This window comes from Cydia splendana, chromosome 16 (genome assembly GCF_910591565.1).
Source record: "Cydia splendana chromosome 16, ilCydSple1.2, whole genome shotgun sequence".
In the NCBI taxonomy this organism is placed as follows: domain Eukaryota; kingdom Metazoa; phylum Arthropoda; class Insecta; order Lepidoptera; family Tortricidae; genus Cydia; species Cydia splendana.
Window position 1 is genome coordinate 19,413,979 of NC_085975.1, and position 18,448 is coordinate 19,432,426.

The following is an 18,448-nucleotide window of genomic DNA, read 5'->3' on the forward strand; positions in this document are numbered from 1 at the left end:
TACATACATACCCACATATATACCGGTCAAAATCATAACCCTCCTTTTGCGTTGCCGTAGTCGGGTAAAAATGAGTGGCCATCTAAACCTTACGGTCACGTGATCGCGTTACGCTGTCTCGAGTTTATAATTTTTTCCCCACCTCAAAAAGTGCCCAGCGCCGCTAAAGAAGTTTTCACTTCAAAGAATAAACTTTTTTCTTTTTTTTACTTTTTAGTGATAGGTACTTCATTTATTTTAGGTTTTGGGCTAAAATACTAGTTTGTTAGGCTCTCCATTTTGTTTTTTTTTTTTTTTTTTTTTTTTTTTTACCTTTTAGTAATATGTACTTCATTTATTTATTTTAGGTTTTGGGCTAAAATACTAGTTTGTTATCTTCTTCATTTATTTTTGGGCTAGTAACTAGTGTAACTACCTACTAATGTTGGTGATGGTCTAACTCGATGATAATCGCGACAAAACATAATATGACGTTTCGATGCTAAACGATTTGTATGTATATTGCTCCCACTCCCACTTTCAGTCCCAGTCCGAGTCCGACTCCCACTCCCACTCCCACTATTTTATCTAAATCGGTTTCAGTAACTTAAATTTGTTGGTAGGTATATATACCGATAGCATCGCCACCTACCGGGTCCGATTGGTTTTTCAAACCATCCGTACTGTACACTAAAACCTTCTCCAGAATGTTACACTTTTTTGAAAACCGCATCAAAATCGGCTCAGTCAATCGCATCAAGTTAATTGACCCACCTAGTGGAACTCTGCAATATAGGCACACGACGAGAAGTCGGTTAATCAAAACAAAGTGTGCCTATGTTGCACCAAACCTGAGTTCCACTAGGTACAGCCAGCGTTCAGCATCAGCTCTATCTTGGGTACTGCTCTCCCAAGTGCTCATCAAGATGTGACGGATGAACAAAATAGCGTTGGCCTATGTTGCACCAAACCTGAGTTCCACTAGGTACAGCCAGGGTTCAGCATCAGCTCTATTTCGGGTACTGCTCTCCCAAGTGCTCATCAAGATGTGACGGATGACCAAAATAGCGTGTGCCTATGTTGCACCAAACCTGAGTTCCACTAGGTACAGCCAGCGTTCAGCATCAGCTCTATCTTGGGTACTGCTCTCCCAAGTGCTCATCAAGATGTGACGGATGACCAAAATAGCGTTGGCCTATGTTGCACCAAACCTGAGTTCCACTAGGTACAGCCAGGGTTCAGCATCAGCTCTATTTCGGGTACTGCTCTCCCAAGTGCTCATCAAGATGTGACGGATGACCAAAATAGCATGTGCCTATGTTGCACCAAACCTGAGTTCCACTAGCTACAGCCAGGGTTCAGCATCAGCTCAGATCTATGTATACTAAAACCTTCTCCAGAATGTAAGAAACACTTTCCTGAAAACTGAATCAAAATCGGTTCAGCCAAACGCGAGATAATCGCGAACAAACAAACAAACAAACATACATACATACATACATACATACATACATACATGCATACATACATACATGCATGCATGCATGCATGCATGCATGCACGCACGCACGCACGCACGCACGCACGCACGCACGCACGCACGCACGCACGCACGCACGCACGCACGCAACGCACGCGCGCACGCACGCACGCACGCACGCACGCACGCACGCACGCACGCACGCACGCACGCACGCACGCTCGCACGCACGCACGCACACACACACACACACACACACACACACACACACACACACACACACACATACATACATACATACATACATACATACATATTATTTCAATTATTTCATGCAACCGATGATGCCAAAAATGCAGGGGTGCGCGGGACGAGGTGAGCGAAGTCCCGTGCCGTGATTGGTCCGTTCAAAGACACGGACGTCACACAAAGACACTTTCGACTAAAACAGTTCCACGCATACGGTAATTTTACATGGAGTAAAATTACCGTATGCGTGACAGAGGGCGTAGCGCGACAGCGCGACTATGCTCAGTCTGGATGATGTTTTGTCTGTGGGTCAAACTGAGAACCTCCTTTTTTTTTTAAGGCGGTTAAAAAAATTAGGATGGTCAAGCAAATCTTGTCAGTAGAAAAAGGCGCGAATTTTCTATGAGACGATATCCCTTCGCGCCTACATTTTTCAAATTTGCTGCCTTTTTCTACTGACAAGATCTGCTTGACAATCTTTAATAGATGTAGTGGCTCCTCTACACGTTGGCCAAACGCTCCGCCAACGCTTGGCCCATGAGTTGGCCGTGCCTTGGTCGGAACGCTACTACACGATGGCGAATTTCAGTTGTGATCTGTCCGGTTTCCAAGACTATTTGTGCAAAACCTCTTTTTAAACCTCTTTTTTTTTTTTGTTAGGGTTTTAACCCTACTGAAAAATGATTATTTGTCTCTTCCTTAATGTGCCGCTGCGTATATTTTGTGTATATATGTATGTATATGCATATAGATATGTAGTTATCTTATATTTATTTATTTTACTATTGGTATGTATTGTTATATTTATTTATTTAAATTGTAAATATACATATTCGTCATTTTTAATTTAAAAAAACACAAAAAGCATGAACGTCCACCCTCGACCGCGTCCGAGCACGCACTGCCGATTGGGCCACGTGTAGATGCGTACCGCAATCGCTTGGCCAATCCCTTTGATGTGCGGCCGAAAAACCGACACCGCGGCCAACTCATCGCCATCCCGCGCGCCAAAACCCAACCGACACCAATACCCCCTCTACACGTTGTCCCAACATATTGGACCAATAGGTTGGGCCAACGTGTAGAGGAGCCTTAAAAGGAACAATATTGTCTTCTCGATTGTACTTTTGAGAAGACGAAAGTCGATTCCGAAAATGTTTTTATTGGTGTTGGCAACATCCAAGCGAAACGTCAAAACTCTTTTGCCTATGAACTCTATTGATTGGTCAACGAGGAGATGTAAAAAATGGCTGCCTTGCATTCTCCTACTCAGGTAGAATTAATTAAAATTAAATAACCTGTGTAGTGCAAATTAAACAGAGTTATAGCACAGAAGACAATTTATTAAGTGATCTACAATATCGACCAGTAAACTTTGCGCGAAGAATATAAATGTTCTGAGATATTCAGTGACAAAGTTTCGTGAACTTAGTTGATTTACGCTGCTTCAAATAATATTGAAATTGACTGCTTTAAGCAGTCCGTGTTTAATAGTTATCTTCGTTATACAGTGTAGTGAATATACGTGGTGTAATATACAGTTTAAAACCTAAACCAATCAGTAGTTCCGTAATTATTTCGGTTTCAGCTGAATGTCATGAACTGACCAAATGTCACACCCTTCGTGTGATTGAAAATACTTGTTTTAAAAGTTATCACGCCGGGAGTTTAGTGTTTTCAAAATGTGGCTTGAACCGTTGCAGGTGGCAGGGAACCACAGCGCTATATACGAAGCGTATTATCACCAGGTATGAGAGATATTTTAAGTTACTAGTGTTACAGACAGTCTTGCATGTTTCTCGTTATAAACACTGCGTTACGGTTGATAGTGGGGTATTGATTATGGAATTACGATACCACGTCTTGTGTCCTTCGAAATCGATGTGATTTTTTAAAATAATGGGATTCTTTAGGAATTTCTTGGCTACAGGAATAAAATGATAAATTAGAACGGCCTCTACATGAATATCTCGCAGTAGTTTCTGAATTTAATAATAGTATCATACTTCCTTATCTAAGATAAAAGATGTTAAAAATGTTTTTCGAATTCTTATTGACTCAGCTGTTATCAGGAAATCCTAAGGTTATTCATCTTGATAGTGAGAGCCACATATCTGATGCTAGACAATAATGAATTCAAGTACCTGTCTGTGTATGAATTAAACATGTAATATGGATCATTTTAATAACATATTAAAACAATTCATATACCTAATGAAGAGAAAGAGAACCAAATGATGTCTTTAACACACAAATGATGTCTTTCATTTAATAAATAAGAGTTTAGGGTGGTATTCCATCTGTCCAATATCTTGGTCCAATGTCGTTGCGATTCACTCTTTCATTTAGCAAAATGTAAGACAAAATACACATTGGAGAAAGAAATTGGAGACAGGTGGAATACCACCCTTATTGATAGTGTGACCTAAAAGTGTTGATTGTATTATTTTTCAATAAATGGCAGTCATGAAACAATAGCAATGACAATGGGTGAATGGCAGTGAGGAAACCAGACTAATCCCAGTAAGGCCTAGTTTCCTCTCTGGATTGGAAGGTTAGATGGAAGTTGCTTTCGTAAAGACTAGTGCCTACGTCAATTCTCGGGATTAGTTGTCAAGCGGACCCCAGGCTCTCATGAGCCGTGGCAAAATACCGGGATAATGCTGTTCAGCGGTGAGGTAGATAGTGCTGGTTCGAAGTGGTTGAAGAAGAAAACTCGGTCTTGTAGCCACAAAAATATATATTTAATATAAAAGGAAATTAACACATACAGTTCGTTTAAGGTGAAAAAGTGAAGTTAAAGTTTTTACAGTTACCATAGTAACGGAATAAAGAGTTCTGTTGGACTTGTCAACAAATGCGAGGCCGAGGCAAGAAGAGAAATGTCAGTCATGAAATATGTAACACAACCTATAACAATGCATACTAGCAAGTGGCTACTAGGCAGCTAGCTACTTTTCTACCTAACAAGTCTATTGATTGGTTAACAAACAGTTAAAAACTGCACTAAATTTGTGGGACCATTTAAATTTTGTATGGTCTTATCTCCTAAATAAAAAATAATAACTACTGTAGGACCATTCTGGACAAGACTGGCCAGGCAGAGGAAATACTGGAAAGAGTTGGAGGAGGCCTTTGCCAACAGGCACACTGAACTATGTGACTTCATTTAAAAATCAATCCAAGCAAACAGTTCAAAGTTCAGAAGAAGAGGCTATACAAATACAAAAATGGTGCTATCTCCACTTGAGCCTTATGCCTTACTGATAAGGTTCACAAGTTGTCAATTGATACTATTGATGATGGAATTACACTATCTGTGTAAATGTGTATGAATGACCACAATATTATAATAAAAGCTTGTGTCATTTTGAAACAGTTTTATAATAAAATGTTGACCTTGAAGTTCTAATGGCTCCCAATCAATACAGAACTATTAATACAGTCAAGTATGATTCATATAAGAAACTACCTATTTATGTTATCAAGTGGCTTTGAATTATTGGCCGACATGCTCTAAAGACTAAAACACACCAATACATTAGGAATGAAACATCCACTTCAGTATAAATAAACCTTAGGTCCGGTACAGACGGACTACAACACTACTGCAACATGTATGGGAGCGTTGCAGTTGGCGTGTAGTCAGCATGCAGCTCCCATACAAATTGCAGTTGAGTTGCAGTCCGTCTGTATCGGCCCTACAATTTACTTTTATATTTGTTCATGTTGTACAGTCGCCATCAGATATATCGGAGCGGCTACGGCGCTCACAAATATCTGAACACACGTCTATTGTCAAGGTGTTAGAGTGCGTGTTCAGATATTGTGAACACCTTGGCTGCTCTGATAATATAGTAAGTATATACATTGCACAATTTGCATAGCTATGTTGGTAAGCTAGTAACAAAATTAATTAAAATTAAAATAATTTAAGCAAGTTATATGGTAACATGAAATTAAAAAAGATATTTAATTAATTTAATTCTTTCGGGAAGTAGGTATCATCAAAAAAGCTTCTACGACATTTTTTTTTTAAATTTCTTGATGAAAATAATGGTACGTGGCGTATAGATAAATTGCTGCAACAGCTAATGCTTCCACGTCCATCTTGGAAACCGGTTAGATCATAACTGAATGTCGCCATCGTGTAGTTGCGTTCCAACCACCACAAGGTCAACTCGCTGGCGCAGCGCTGGGCCATCGTATAGAGGAGCCATTATACCTGCAGTGGCTGCAGTATATCACCGATCACCCTCCTGTGGAGAAATCATTTGACGTTGAGTGTCCTGTCTTTTTTCCAACAAATATCTTCCTCATTTCCTAGAACAAGTAAACTGTTAGCATGTCAGATATTTTGTAATTTATTGTAATCATGTTTGAATCATATTAAATTGTAAATAATTCTTCTTCTTTCTTCTTTGCTTCCTGTTATACATATGTATACTTGTATAGTTGTATTTGTATACCCTCTATTGGGTATAGAAGGCCTACTCCACACGTAAGTACCTACAAGGGCCTACCGCCAACAACTTCATTCGTTCGTCTATCGTTCGAATAGGTACACAAGTGTCAAAACGAAATGTCGATTTTCGCCATATGTCCTTTAGTTAGACCCAGCTATCGTGTGTTGTTTGCAGGTGGACCCGAACGCGACGGGCGCGGTGCAGGCGCCCGACGCCGCGCGGTTCCTCAAGAAGTCCCGCCTCAGCGACGTCGTGCTCTCCAAGATATGGGACCTCTCCGACCCCAATGGCAAGGGATACCTCGACAAGGTAACTAACCACTTTAGTGAACTACATCAGGCACAAGCACAGGATCAATATTACTTTGCGCTGTCTAGTGAAGGTTATCGTGTATATTGCAAAATAAACCGCGTAAAATCATATGAGTGTACAAATTAAGACTGTCAGATAATTTTAAGGTTTTCGTTACGCGTAATATTATTATAGATAAGTCTAAGATATCGTACCTACTGAGAGACGAGAGAGTTGGAGAACTATTCAAGCGGACGTCGAACGGCTTTTATGAATTGTCAGGTGACATGACAATTAAATTTTAACATACTTCGATAAGTGTATTGATCAAGGCCCCAACGTTTTCTGTTCTCTTTGACGGCGCAGCAACTAGTATCATTTCTCTCTCCTCGCTCTTTTAAAAATGCCGTTTGTCAAAAAAGGACAACCATACTGTTGACAAGATGGACTTCAAATCAAAGTGTTGCCTTTTTTGGTAGAACCAGGTTGTGTATGTGTGCGTAAAAGCGTATATGTGTGCTCTTTTAGGGATGTGAAAAGTCGATTTTAATCATATTATATAAGTATCGCTAAACGCTACACAGCGGAACGAAATAGCGATTAATTGAAGCTTCAATATCTTCGTTAAACATAAACATAATTGAAATGCTAATGGATAATTAATATATTATCATGTAATAAAATAATTCAATTATTGCTGAACACATATTTTAGTAGGTATTTATAAATAAATAAATAAAATAAAATAAAATTCTTTTATTTCAGACAAAGTCCATATCAACATAACTACATTAAAATTACAATTAAAATTACATAAGATAAAATAGAAATTAAATTAAAAAAATTATGTATTTTAATTAAATATCTGAACTTTCCTTTGATTCCCTGCTGGGGCGTGACGATAAAATTGTGATCTGATAACCACAATAAAGAATAAAAGCGTTTTTGTTCATTTTAGGTATCGTTAAACGTTTGAAGTAAAATTAAAATTGCAAGAAATGTCGATAGTTTATCGATATGACTTTATCGAAATGGCTACAGCAAGGTGGGCCACATTGTTAATCGTACACTAAACAAAAGTGGCAACAGTGACAGCTCGCTGAGGCGTCATCTAAGTATATTATTATATCTATGTTATTGATCGGTGCCAGGAAAGAGATGTAGGATTCAACAACATAGTAAACGTTAATGTACTTATTGATAGACATCATTCATTTCACAGAAATCTGTCATTCCACTGAAAGGCATTTTAACGGAGGTGGTTCGTCGGTCGAGCCTGAATATAACTGACGTTCCATTAATGAGGCACGGAGGATGTTTCTGGGCTGAAATATCGAAACCGAAACCGGAAACAGTACGGGAACCTTGCTCGCCGTTCGGGCGCTTGCTCTCGTTTGTGAATTGTGGGAGAGAGATGGCATGAATGCCAGTTTTTAGGCTGCGGTTCCAGTGTTTCCACCAGAGATGTGCGAGGATACGTAGCGAGGGATCGGAGGGGTGTTTGCTAAGACCAAATAGAATCACTTAATTTACCTATCCTCGCTCAGCGCAGCCCTTTCTATTGGTTTTTAACAAACACCTCCCTTGCTACCGCATCCTCGCACATCTTGGGTGGAAACGCAGCCTCATTATGTTAGAATTGTATTACCTATTAAGGGTCAGAATCTGTGGTTAGAGATTGGTATCTGGAGATTAAATTTCGTTTACCTAATGTTAGCAGAACCTCAATAAATAGGTTTATTCCTACGTAACGTACAGTACGGTTACCATCAGTTTGTCACTGACATAAACGCCGTCGAGAACGTAATTTACTTTCTATACATCTCGCTCGCACTCGCATATTAGTGCAAACGGGATGTATAGAAAGTAAATTACGTTCTCGACGGCGTTTACGTCAGTGACAAACTGATGGTAACCGTACAGATGTGTCGGTCAGTACGGCTACCATCAGTTTGGCATTGACATAAACGCTATCGTGAACGTAATTTACTTTCTATATATCTCTTTCGCACTAATATGTCAATTGTCAGTACGAGCGAGATGCATAAAAAGTAAATTACGTTCACGATAGCGTTTATGTCAATGCCAAACTGATGGTAGCCATACAGTTCTCTCTGGCGGATCTGTCAATAAACGGCGGATAGTATAGACACAGACGTATCTGTACTGTAGGTACTGCATGGTATACCAGCTATTGGCGCCTCTAAGGTGGTATTGATAATGAAGCATCGATTGAGTTGAGACAAGCAGAGCCGAGTGCTCAGTGATTTCATATATCCACTACGCACTTGGCTACTCTTTAAGTTTAAGTACACTATAGGGCATATGGACTTGAGTAGGTATAGTGTGCTTAAAGTATAATCCGACACTGCGGAGTAATTCGGCACAAAGTTTGAAGGCCGTGTCTGGCGAGCGCGAGCGGCGACACCGTGACCAATATCCACGCATTCCGCATTCACTAAATAATCACTCCTCGATTATATAAGATAGCTAGCATGGCGCCACTGCACTACATTTAAATCAATTCATTTCCATAGGTTCTGGAATGAAGCGGTTTCAGATCCCCATTTCATTATGCGAATAGTGGTCAATCCCTTCAAATCAAACATAGGCCCGTGACTTCCTCTGCGTAGAATAATGATGGTGATTGAAAAAAACTACCCTATGTCCTTTCTCGGGGCCCAAACTATCTCTATTATACTAAATTTTGTCCAAATCGGTTCAGCGTTTAAACGCGAACAGGTAACAGACAGACACACTTTCGCATTTATAATATTAGTATGGATTATATTGAATTAATGGGAAATATTTATACACAATTAGATGTAGGTATATTAACTATAGTTATTCCCCTTTTTTAGGGTTCCATTCCATACCCAAAGGGTAAAAACGGGACCCTATTACTAAGACTCCGCTGTCCGTCCGTCCGTCCGTCCGTCCGTCTGTCACCAGGCTGTATCTCATGAACCGTGATAGCTAGGCAGTTGAAATTTTCACAGATGATGTATTTCTGTTCCCGCTATAACAACAAATACTAAAAACAGAATAAAATAAAGATTTAAGTGGGGCTCCCATACAACATTTGAGTGATTTTTGACCGAAGTTAAGCAACGTCGGGCGGGGTCAGTACTTGGATGGGTGACCGTTTTTATAGATAATGGTAGGGAACCCTTCGATTGCGAGTCCGACTCCACTTGGCCGGTTTTTTTTTTTTTTCAAATTCAAGTTCAAATATACTTTATTCAATTATTCATGTAGGCCTAGCAACAAGCACTTATGAAATGTACGTTAGTATTTTTGATTATTATAAGTGTTTAGGAGCGAAAACTAAATTCCATACAGATGTTTAAAAGTTGTTTGGACAATAATGGTGATGATAGTATCAATATCAGTAGCCACCAGAAATATTAGAGACATATACACTTTATATCGAATTCAGATATCGAGTGTATACGTGCGGCGTGTGCTAGCGACGTCGGAGGATGTCTAATTACATACAGAGTGATAATGATAAATGATAACATAATATCATTTCTCTGGCCGCCTATTTGTTTCGTCGCTCGCACACATTTCAGCTGTCATGACATATGAATACGGTTAACAAATAATAAACAATCCCGAGTCTTTGTAAAAACACATTTTTAAGTGCTGTGAAGTTTGGTTGGATAGTATAGTGTTGAGTGAGTGTAATCTTGTTTATTGAATGATGGGCGTATGTGAACTATGTGATAAGTTGTCAGCGCCGAGCGTGGAGTTTGTAAGGTACCATTTGACACTGTAAGCTTATAATTTTGTAAACCATATTACAAGAGCGTACAGTGCAGCGCTAACTACCCACAGAGACAATACAGCGGAGCGGAGAAGAGATTACAACGAAACCTTTTGGTTGATTCCCGCACGTCTTCTCACATCTCCGTTCATCTCCGCTTCAGTGGGTACTGGGTAGGCAGGCTAAGAGTCATGACGTTAGTTTAAAAATGTTTTAAATAAAAGTATTTTTTCTTATATTATATGTAATACCTAATGCTGGAATGTCGAAGCCCCTTACTTCGGCCCACCGTCTTATCAGTAAACTTTCCAAGAAAGGAAGAGAAGAAAAGGAGATTTTCCCTTGATTCACATCCCGAGTGTAGTTAGTAATGTTGTTATCAGCCTAAATATTTTTTATTAAACTAATTAGTATGTGGATTAAACGTACACAACTAACTATGTGGATTAAACATACGACGAATTAATTGATAAAAAAAGCGGCCAAGTGCGAGTCGGACTCGCCGTAGCAGCAAGTAACATAGTTAATAAAATTGCGGTTTACGATTTATGACGTATTAAAAAAAAACTACTTACTAGATCTCGTTCAAACCAATTTTCGGTGGAAGTTTGCATAATAATGTACATCATATATTTTTTTTAGTTTTATCATTCTTTTATTTTAGAAGTTACAGGGGGGGGGGGACGACGACGACGACACACATTTTACCACTTTGGAAGTGTCTCTCGCGCAAACTATTCAGTTTAGAAAGAAATGATATGTATTAGAAACCTCAATATCATTTTTAAAGACCTATCCATGGGTGCATTACATTTGTTATAATTACTTTTCATATATTATAGTTTGTTATATCGTTATTTTGAATAACGTAATAAATGGCATACTACCGTAATACCTAATTAACGGTATATTATAATGTTATAATTGGTATAATGGACATAAGGTATATTTACACTTGGTCTAATATACATTGCCATAATTATTACATACTCTAAAGCTGCGGTCGGCAACCTGCGGCCCGCGGGCCGCATGCGGCTCGCGAAACTGTCACTTGCGGCCCGAGAGGCGCCTTGGCTATTTTGTAGGTAATAGTGACATAGTGACAAACGACAATGTCTCATAAAGTCATAAATATTAACAAAGTACGGCCCGCGTCACCTCCGTTAACTACTATTGGCCCTTGGCTGCTAAAAGGTTGCCGACCGCTGCAGTCTAAAGCATATTATTTATTATAACAAGTGACATCACATAATTATTTGTGTGGCATAATAGTTGCATGACATAAATGGGTTAGGTTAGGTTGGAACTGCGACTCCGCACAAACGAATATCTTCCTAGCAAAAGGAGGTTTAGGTTAGGTTAGAACTTTGACCCTCCGCAGAATAAAATACCTAGCAAAAAAGTGGTTTAGGTTGGGTTTGAACTGCGGGCCCCGCAGAATCGAAAACCGTGAATAAATTGGTTAGGTTAGGTTAGAACTGCGACCTCCCTAGAATAAAATAGCTAGAAAAAAAGTAGGTTTACGTACTAGTTATACAAAATATAATATGTAAAACTTTACGTTATTATCTTATTATTAAATAAAATATGACAATAAATGTTATACAATATATGAATGTATACTTGATAAAATTGTATGAAGTATTACGTTATACAAAAATATAATATAACAAATGTCATTATAAAATATGTCAATATACTATTTAAAAATTATATTACAGAAGGCATTATAGCAATGACAGTTTAGATGAAATCACAATATAACAAAGGAAACGTATAATAAAAACTACATTATAACATAAAATAATATATAAAATGGCGTTATAACAAATGTATGATAGTTTTTTTATAATTATATTAAGCATTACACACCCCCTATCCATAGATACCGTATGGGATTGATGAAAAAATTTTGGATAAGTAAGGCTAAGTGAGGCTAAGTATGGGGAACCCCCAAAATTTATTGTTTTTTTTTTCTATTTTTGTGTGAAAATCTTAATGCGGTTCACAGAATACATCCAAGTTTCAACAGTATAGTTCTTATAGTTTCGGAAAAAAGTGGCTGTGACATACGGACGGACAGACAGACAGACATGACGAATCCATAAGGGTTCCGTTTTTTGCCATTTGGCTACGGCACCCTAATTTAAAAAGCGTCGTATTTTGATTACCTGACTGATGGCTCAAACTTGCGTCGGTATTTTGCGAAATTATACGATACGTTTTTTCCTTTCTTTTTCTTAAAAGCCCATCAACGTGCACACTATATAGCGCCACAGCTAAATAATCGTGATTATTTCAATTTAACGAATGATATTTAAAAAAGGGGGCCGCTACGTACTGTATTTTGTACTTAAGTACCTTTAGAATACATCAAACTAGTTTTTAATTAGGGTTCCGTATTAAGTTGCTGGATTCGTCAATCTATGCGTCCTAAGTTAAAACGGCCGTTTTTGTTTTGAGTTCATAGATTGACGAATCCAGCAACATAAAAACTAGTCTGATGTATTCAAAAGGTACTTAAATACTTAATACTTTTTAAAATATCTTTCGTTAAATTTAAATAATCACGATTATTTAGCAGTGGCGCTAGTGTCCACGTTGATGGGCTCTTAAAGCACTTGTCCCACCAAGAGCGAGTAAGCGATTCACTATCGGCGATTTTCTCGCCCAAGAAACGAACAAAAGATTAGGATCCTGTGTTAGTAAAAGAGACACATATATTAATAGTTCATCGCTGGCTGTTCACACTGCCGGCGAGAACACTCACTCTACTAGTTTGTCGCCGCGATAAGATAAAACTAGCTCAGCGGTACTCGCTCGGCGATGCTCGCTTCGTAGTTAGAACTCAAGCTGTGAGACCAATCAGTCTGCGTGTTCGGCTACGCTGCACCGCCCGAGCGAGTGACGCGAGTAATAGCCCGTCGCACTCGAACACTCGCCTATAGCCGAGCGACAAAACTATTGGAGCTAACACTCGCTTCTCGCCGCTCGCCCACTCGTTTCTAGTTTATCGTTCTACTCCCTTATCGCTCATCGTCGGTGGTAGGACAAGTGCCTAACATTTCACTATTGAAATATTTAATGGTAAAATAAAATAAATTGCTGACAAAATAAACGTTAGCGCTTTCAATATTTCAAAGGATTATTAATAAAGAATATTTGTATTGTATTTTACGAATCTAAGATCTGGAGGCGTATTCTGATTGTAATAACAGGTTATTACAATTAGAATACTGTATTGTATGTATAGGTATTTATTCCTAACAAGATGTAGCATAGGTAAACCATCTTGTCTGATGTGTACTGTGTACCTAAGTGGCTTGGCTAATCTACGTGCGTGAGAGTGAGGATGTTTGAGCAGTTTGTGGGTAGTATATAAAGAACGTCACCCAACATAAAACAGCCGTGTTACGTCCCGACTCGAGGGTCCCGCCAGTTTGCTACAACATAGTAAAAAGAAAACAGTAATTTATATAATGTGTGAATTATAACTTATAATTATAACCATTATACAAACGTCTTCGTTAACCTTTTTAAGGTCAAAAGAAAGGGTTATGACTTTAGCAGTCTATGATGGTGAGTGTAGTGTAGGTATGTTTGTGTTGTGTGTGTGTGTGTGTGTGTGTGTGTGTGTGTGTGTGCGCTGTAGTGCGGGGTCTCTACGACGGTGCGATGTGCGTGTATTAGTCCAAAGAGTACTCGTACTGGGTTCTCTTATTTATCGCCGAAAATGGTATGGCCGATTATCACTTCCCAACTCACGTTTCGCGTAATTTCATTTCGCCGAACTTTCATTTCCCAACTTATCAAATTTGTTTTATTTATTTGCCAACCTCACAGTTACCAACTAAACATTTGGTCTGTGTTTTACAATGTCAGTTTTCAAAATGCCACCTTTCATGTTGTAGAATGTTTTAGTTGGCATAATATAGTTGTTTATTGTTTACCAAATGTTTTAGTGAGTTTTTTTGTAATACTTACTTTTTTTATAAGACTTATGTTTTATGTTTTTTATTACATAAAAAGTAGGTTCCGGTTTGCTCACGGTTAACCTGACACGCTCCTCCTCGCTTCGCTCGTCGTCGCACTTAACTGGACTCTGTCACATATGAGATTTCTGTTACTATACTTATTATTAAAACCTACCACTATCAGTGGTGACTAAAGTCGCAACTCATTATTAGCATATAAATATATTTATAAATTTAATATTTCCAACCAAAAAATATGTAGGTATAGGTATGTATCTTTTTCTTATTTGTAACTTGCCTAATGTATGAAAAGGGAACTGCTGCATCAACGAAACGTTATTCGTCCAAGAGTTGTTCGACCAAGTGAAAGATATGACAAATGATAAGTCTCCCAAAAGTTTAGAGATATTATAATAATCTGCTTTACAATAATTCTACCAATTGAAACGTTGTCATACAATTTGTATGATACAAAAATTTGCTAATCGTTAGTTGTCAAAGTGAAACGTCGGCGAAATGTTGGTTGGCAAACGAAATTCGGCCAAAAAAAGTTCTGCGAAAAGGCAGAACACCCTCGTACTGTTTTGTTTGTACTACGGTTGCGTGTCGGGTAACTCGGGTATCGATTGTCGTAAATACGAGACGCTTTTCATTTCACCCTTCGCCTTCATTCGACTACAAGTGTGTTTGCTTGCGGTCCAACTACAAGAACGATAATAATTATAATTGTGTTGTCGAGTGTGACTAACAATAGTTTTATTATTTCCATCACACTTGCTCGAAAAATACCTTATTTCATGCAGGTGTACTGAAGGACAAAGGCCTATATTGTTCCCGCGAGAGTTATGGATTGTGAAAAAAAAAAGCTATAACTCCCTAGGGAATTATAGCTTTTTAGGGTTCCGTAGCCAAATGGCAAAAAACGGAACCCTTATGGATTCGTCATGTCTGTCTGTCTGTCTGTCCGTCCGTGTATGTCACAGTCACAGCCACTTTTTTCCGAAACTATAGGAACTATACTGTTGAAATTTGGTAAGTAGATGTATTCTGTGAACCGCATTAAGACGAAACAGGAGCTGAGTTTTAAATATTTTAGGTAAATATACCCGTCTCGCTAACGGAACCGGCACCTAAAAGTAGTGCGATAAGGACAAGGCGAAAAATCCTGCGTAATAATCTCATAAATCGAGGTTTCGTACTCCTCTGTTTCCTCCTCCAAAACTTAACCAATCGTAACCAAATTTGGAAATCTAAATGATTATGAAATTATCTGTGTCGGACCGTTTTGCTTTTTTGGCTAATTGATATCAGTTTTGAATGCCACGCCTCTCATTGCGGCATAGTCAATTAGGCCATTTTGGCCATTTTTGAAGGGCTCTAGCGCCTTAAAAAACAAAAATATCAAAAAAAGCAAAACGGTCCGACACAGATATTGACAATATTAATCTGTGTTGAAAAAATCATTGCTCTAGCTTCAAAAACCACGGGAGGAAAACGAGGAGTACATTTGTATGGAGAAATGACCACTCCCGTTGGCTTTTAAGATTTTCACACAAAAATAGAAAAAAAAAAACAATAAATTTTGGGGATTCCCCATACCAAAGACATATGTAACTTCGTATAAGACGAATAAAGTCTAAGGAAAAAACGTGCCTCGGAATTCAAGTAAAAGTCATTCTCGAATAGATGGCGCACACACCTTTAGCCTATCCTCGGCTAGATGGCGTGACCATTTCATATTTAACAATTTTAACACATAGATATCAGCGAATGAACATGGATCAAAATGATATAAAAATAATAAAATTATTTATCTATATATATACATTTTTTGATAACTTTATACGTTTTCATATTGAGTTTTAGTCGTGTGTCGATAGATGGCAGTAAATTTACAGTGACTACAAAATTTACAATGACGGTCCTGTCATTGTAAATTCCCTCTATACTATCTATTCTTTTTGCCCATACCACAGAATAATTAATAGTACTACCGTACAGAAAGGAAACTTCCTACAAAAACGAAGTTTGACAGCGGTTCAGGGTCGAATAATGCTGTCCCTTTCTAATATATGGCACTATCCCTTTCGGCTATTTAGGGTTGTCAAAAATCAAGTGATTATCTTATCTGTGGTCGTGCACGCAAAAGGAAGTCAAGTGGTGCCAACCCTAATAATTGCTCGGAGCAATGCTGAGCCGAGCGGAGCCGAGTTTGACCGAAGTCAGGAGTTTCGCACCCCTGCCCATACTTAGAACTGAAACTCCAAAAATTTTTTTTTCATCAAACCCATACGTGTGGGGTATCTATGGATAGGTCTTCAAAAATGATATTGAGGTTTCTAATATAATTTTTTTCTTAGACGTATTTTAATTTTATTTTATTTAGTATTCGTTTTAATTTAGTTTTATTTTATAGCTAAGTTAGTTTATTTTATTTTTAATGTTTGTATCTACCTTATAAATAAATAATACATTCTTTTTTTTTCTAAACTGAATAGTTTGCGCGAGAGACACTTCCAAAGTGGTAAAATGTGTCCGCCCCCCCCCCGTAACTTCTAAAATAAGAGAATGATAAAACTAAAAAAAATATATGATGTACATTACCATGCAAACTTCCACCGAAAATTGGTTTGAACGAGATCTAGTAAGTAGTTTTTTTTAATACGTCATAAATCGTAAACCGCAATTTTATTATGTTACTTGCTGCTACGGAACCCTTCATGGGCGAGTCCGACTCGCACTTGGCCGCTTTTTTTTAATATTTTGTCACTAATTCATACGAACCATGTAGGTTTTAAGTAAAATACTTTGTTTAAAGTCAAGGTATAAAGGGTTTAACTTTTAAAATACCGACGTTTATTATTTAATATTTTTTTAAAATTTGATTAGTTTAATAGCCTGAAATAAATGTCATATATGTACTAAGAAAAAGTGACCAAGGCCTCTAGTGCTCCAGGTTGCAGTGCTTTCCAGCCTACGGCTGTTGTGAATATAATAGACTCTCGTACAATATTCCACTCCCCCCCTCCCCCACGTTGCACAATGTACCTACTACATATTACATCTTTACCCAAATTAAGTAGATATTAGTTAAAAACAATCCGTCAATCTTTTACTTGTTAGTAATTTCTAACATGCAGTGAGACTTTAATAATTTCCTATGATTGAATGCTTCGAACAGCCAAAGGTCCCCGAACGAATGCTGGTTTGGTTACCCGCAATGGCCTAATTACTAATATGTAGCCTTATAAAACCAAACGATTAAATGTTTTTTGATCGTTATTACATTATCGGACCAAAAATCCACACATAAATTCAAGATAGCGCCGAGTTTTTAATATTATGTCCAGTTTAACAACGATTTTTAACACGATTCTGCTAAAAATGTAGAAATTCTAAATGGCGACTTTTAATCCAATCCACAAGGAGTTTAGGTACATTTTTCTCCATGATTGTTTCGCAAAAGACGCAGCATATACCTACTGACTTGTGTGCAGACGGGGCTGTTCGTGGCGCTGAAGCTGGTGGCGCTGGCGCAGGCGGGCCGCGACATCAACATGAGCAACATCCACGCCGACACGCCGCCACCCAAAGTGGTCAGTATACCTGTCCTGTCCTACCTACTTTAGTATTTTGACGTAATTTAACTTTAAAGGTAATTTTGTGTTGAGTAGGGCTTCTGTTAACGAACATTTTGTTTAAATAATTTTAATAATTTCACCGTTCGGGCGAGATTTGAACTCGTATCCAACAAAATAAAATGCGGATTCTGTAGTCTCTCTGCACATGGCGTCGAGATGGGTATGCTATTGAACTTCCACTGCGATACGGCTGCTATTGTCCAAGTGTTGGCAACTCATTAGGTACATTAGCTTATATGTTCTATATTCCACGAAAGTATCAATAAGATGAATGTTCCCATTCAGGGCGAGCTGCCGCGCATCCCGGCGCAGGGCCCCCCGCGCCCCGCGGCGCCGTCCCCCGCGCCCGCGCCCGCCGCGGTCTCCGACTGGTCCATCAAGCCCAGCGAGCGCGACAAGTACAACGCGCTCTTCGACTCGCTGCAGCCCAGTAACGGGCTCATCGCCGGCAACAAGGTACCAACAGCAGTAGGAATGTGTGAACAGTTGGAACTCACCGCGGCCTGCGACTGGTCCATCAAGCCCAGCGAGCGGGACAACAACACGCTTACTTACTAGTCAACAATAGTACATTATTGTCGAAGCTCGGAAGTAGCTAC

The 18,448-nt window shown here is 38.7% G+C and overlaps 1 protein-coding gene and 1 long non-coding RNA gene across 2 annotated transcripts in view; one reads left to right on the forward strand and one right to left on the reverse strand.

Annotated features, from left to right (window-relative positions):
- Positions 1-2,917: 2,917 nt before the first annotated feature.
- Positions 2,918-18,448, forward strand: part of LOC134798455 (epidermal growth factor receptor substrate 15-like 1) — a 44,901-nt gene continuing 29,370 nt past the window's right edge. The window contains exons 1-5 of the mRNA XM_063770896.1: positions 2,918-2,981; positions 3,412-3,456; positions 6,349-6,483; positions 17,706-17,804; positions 18,135-18,305. Of these exons, the coding sequence (XP_063626966.1) occupies positions 2,955-2,981; positions 3,412-3,456; positions 6,349-6,483; positions 17,706-17,804; positions 18,135-18,305 (477 nt within the window). The 5' untranslated portion in view covers positions 2,918-2,954. The remainder of the gene's footprint in view (positions 2,982-3,411; positions 3,457-6,348; positions 6,484-17,705; positions 17,805-18,134; positions 18,306-18,448) is intronic.
- LOC134798464 (uncharacterized) lies at positions 16,183-16,957 on the reverse strand. Its single transcript, XR_010145183.1, has 2 exons — positions 16,700-16,957; positions 16,183-16,563 (listed from the first exon to the last, which is right to left on the reverse strand). It is a non-coding gene; the product is annotated as an uncharacterized LOC134798464 (long non-coding RNA).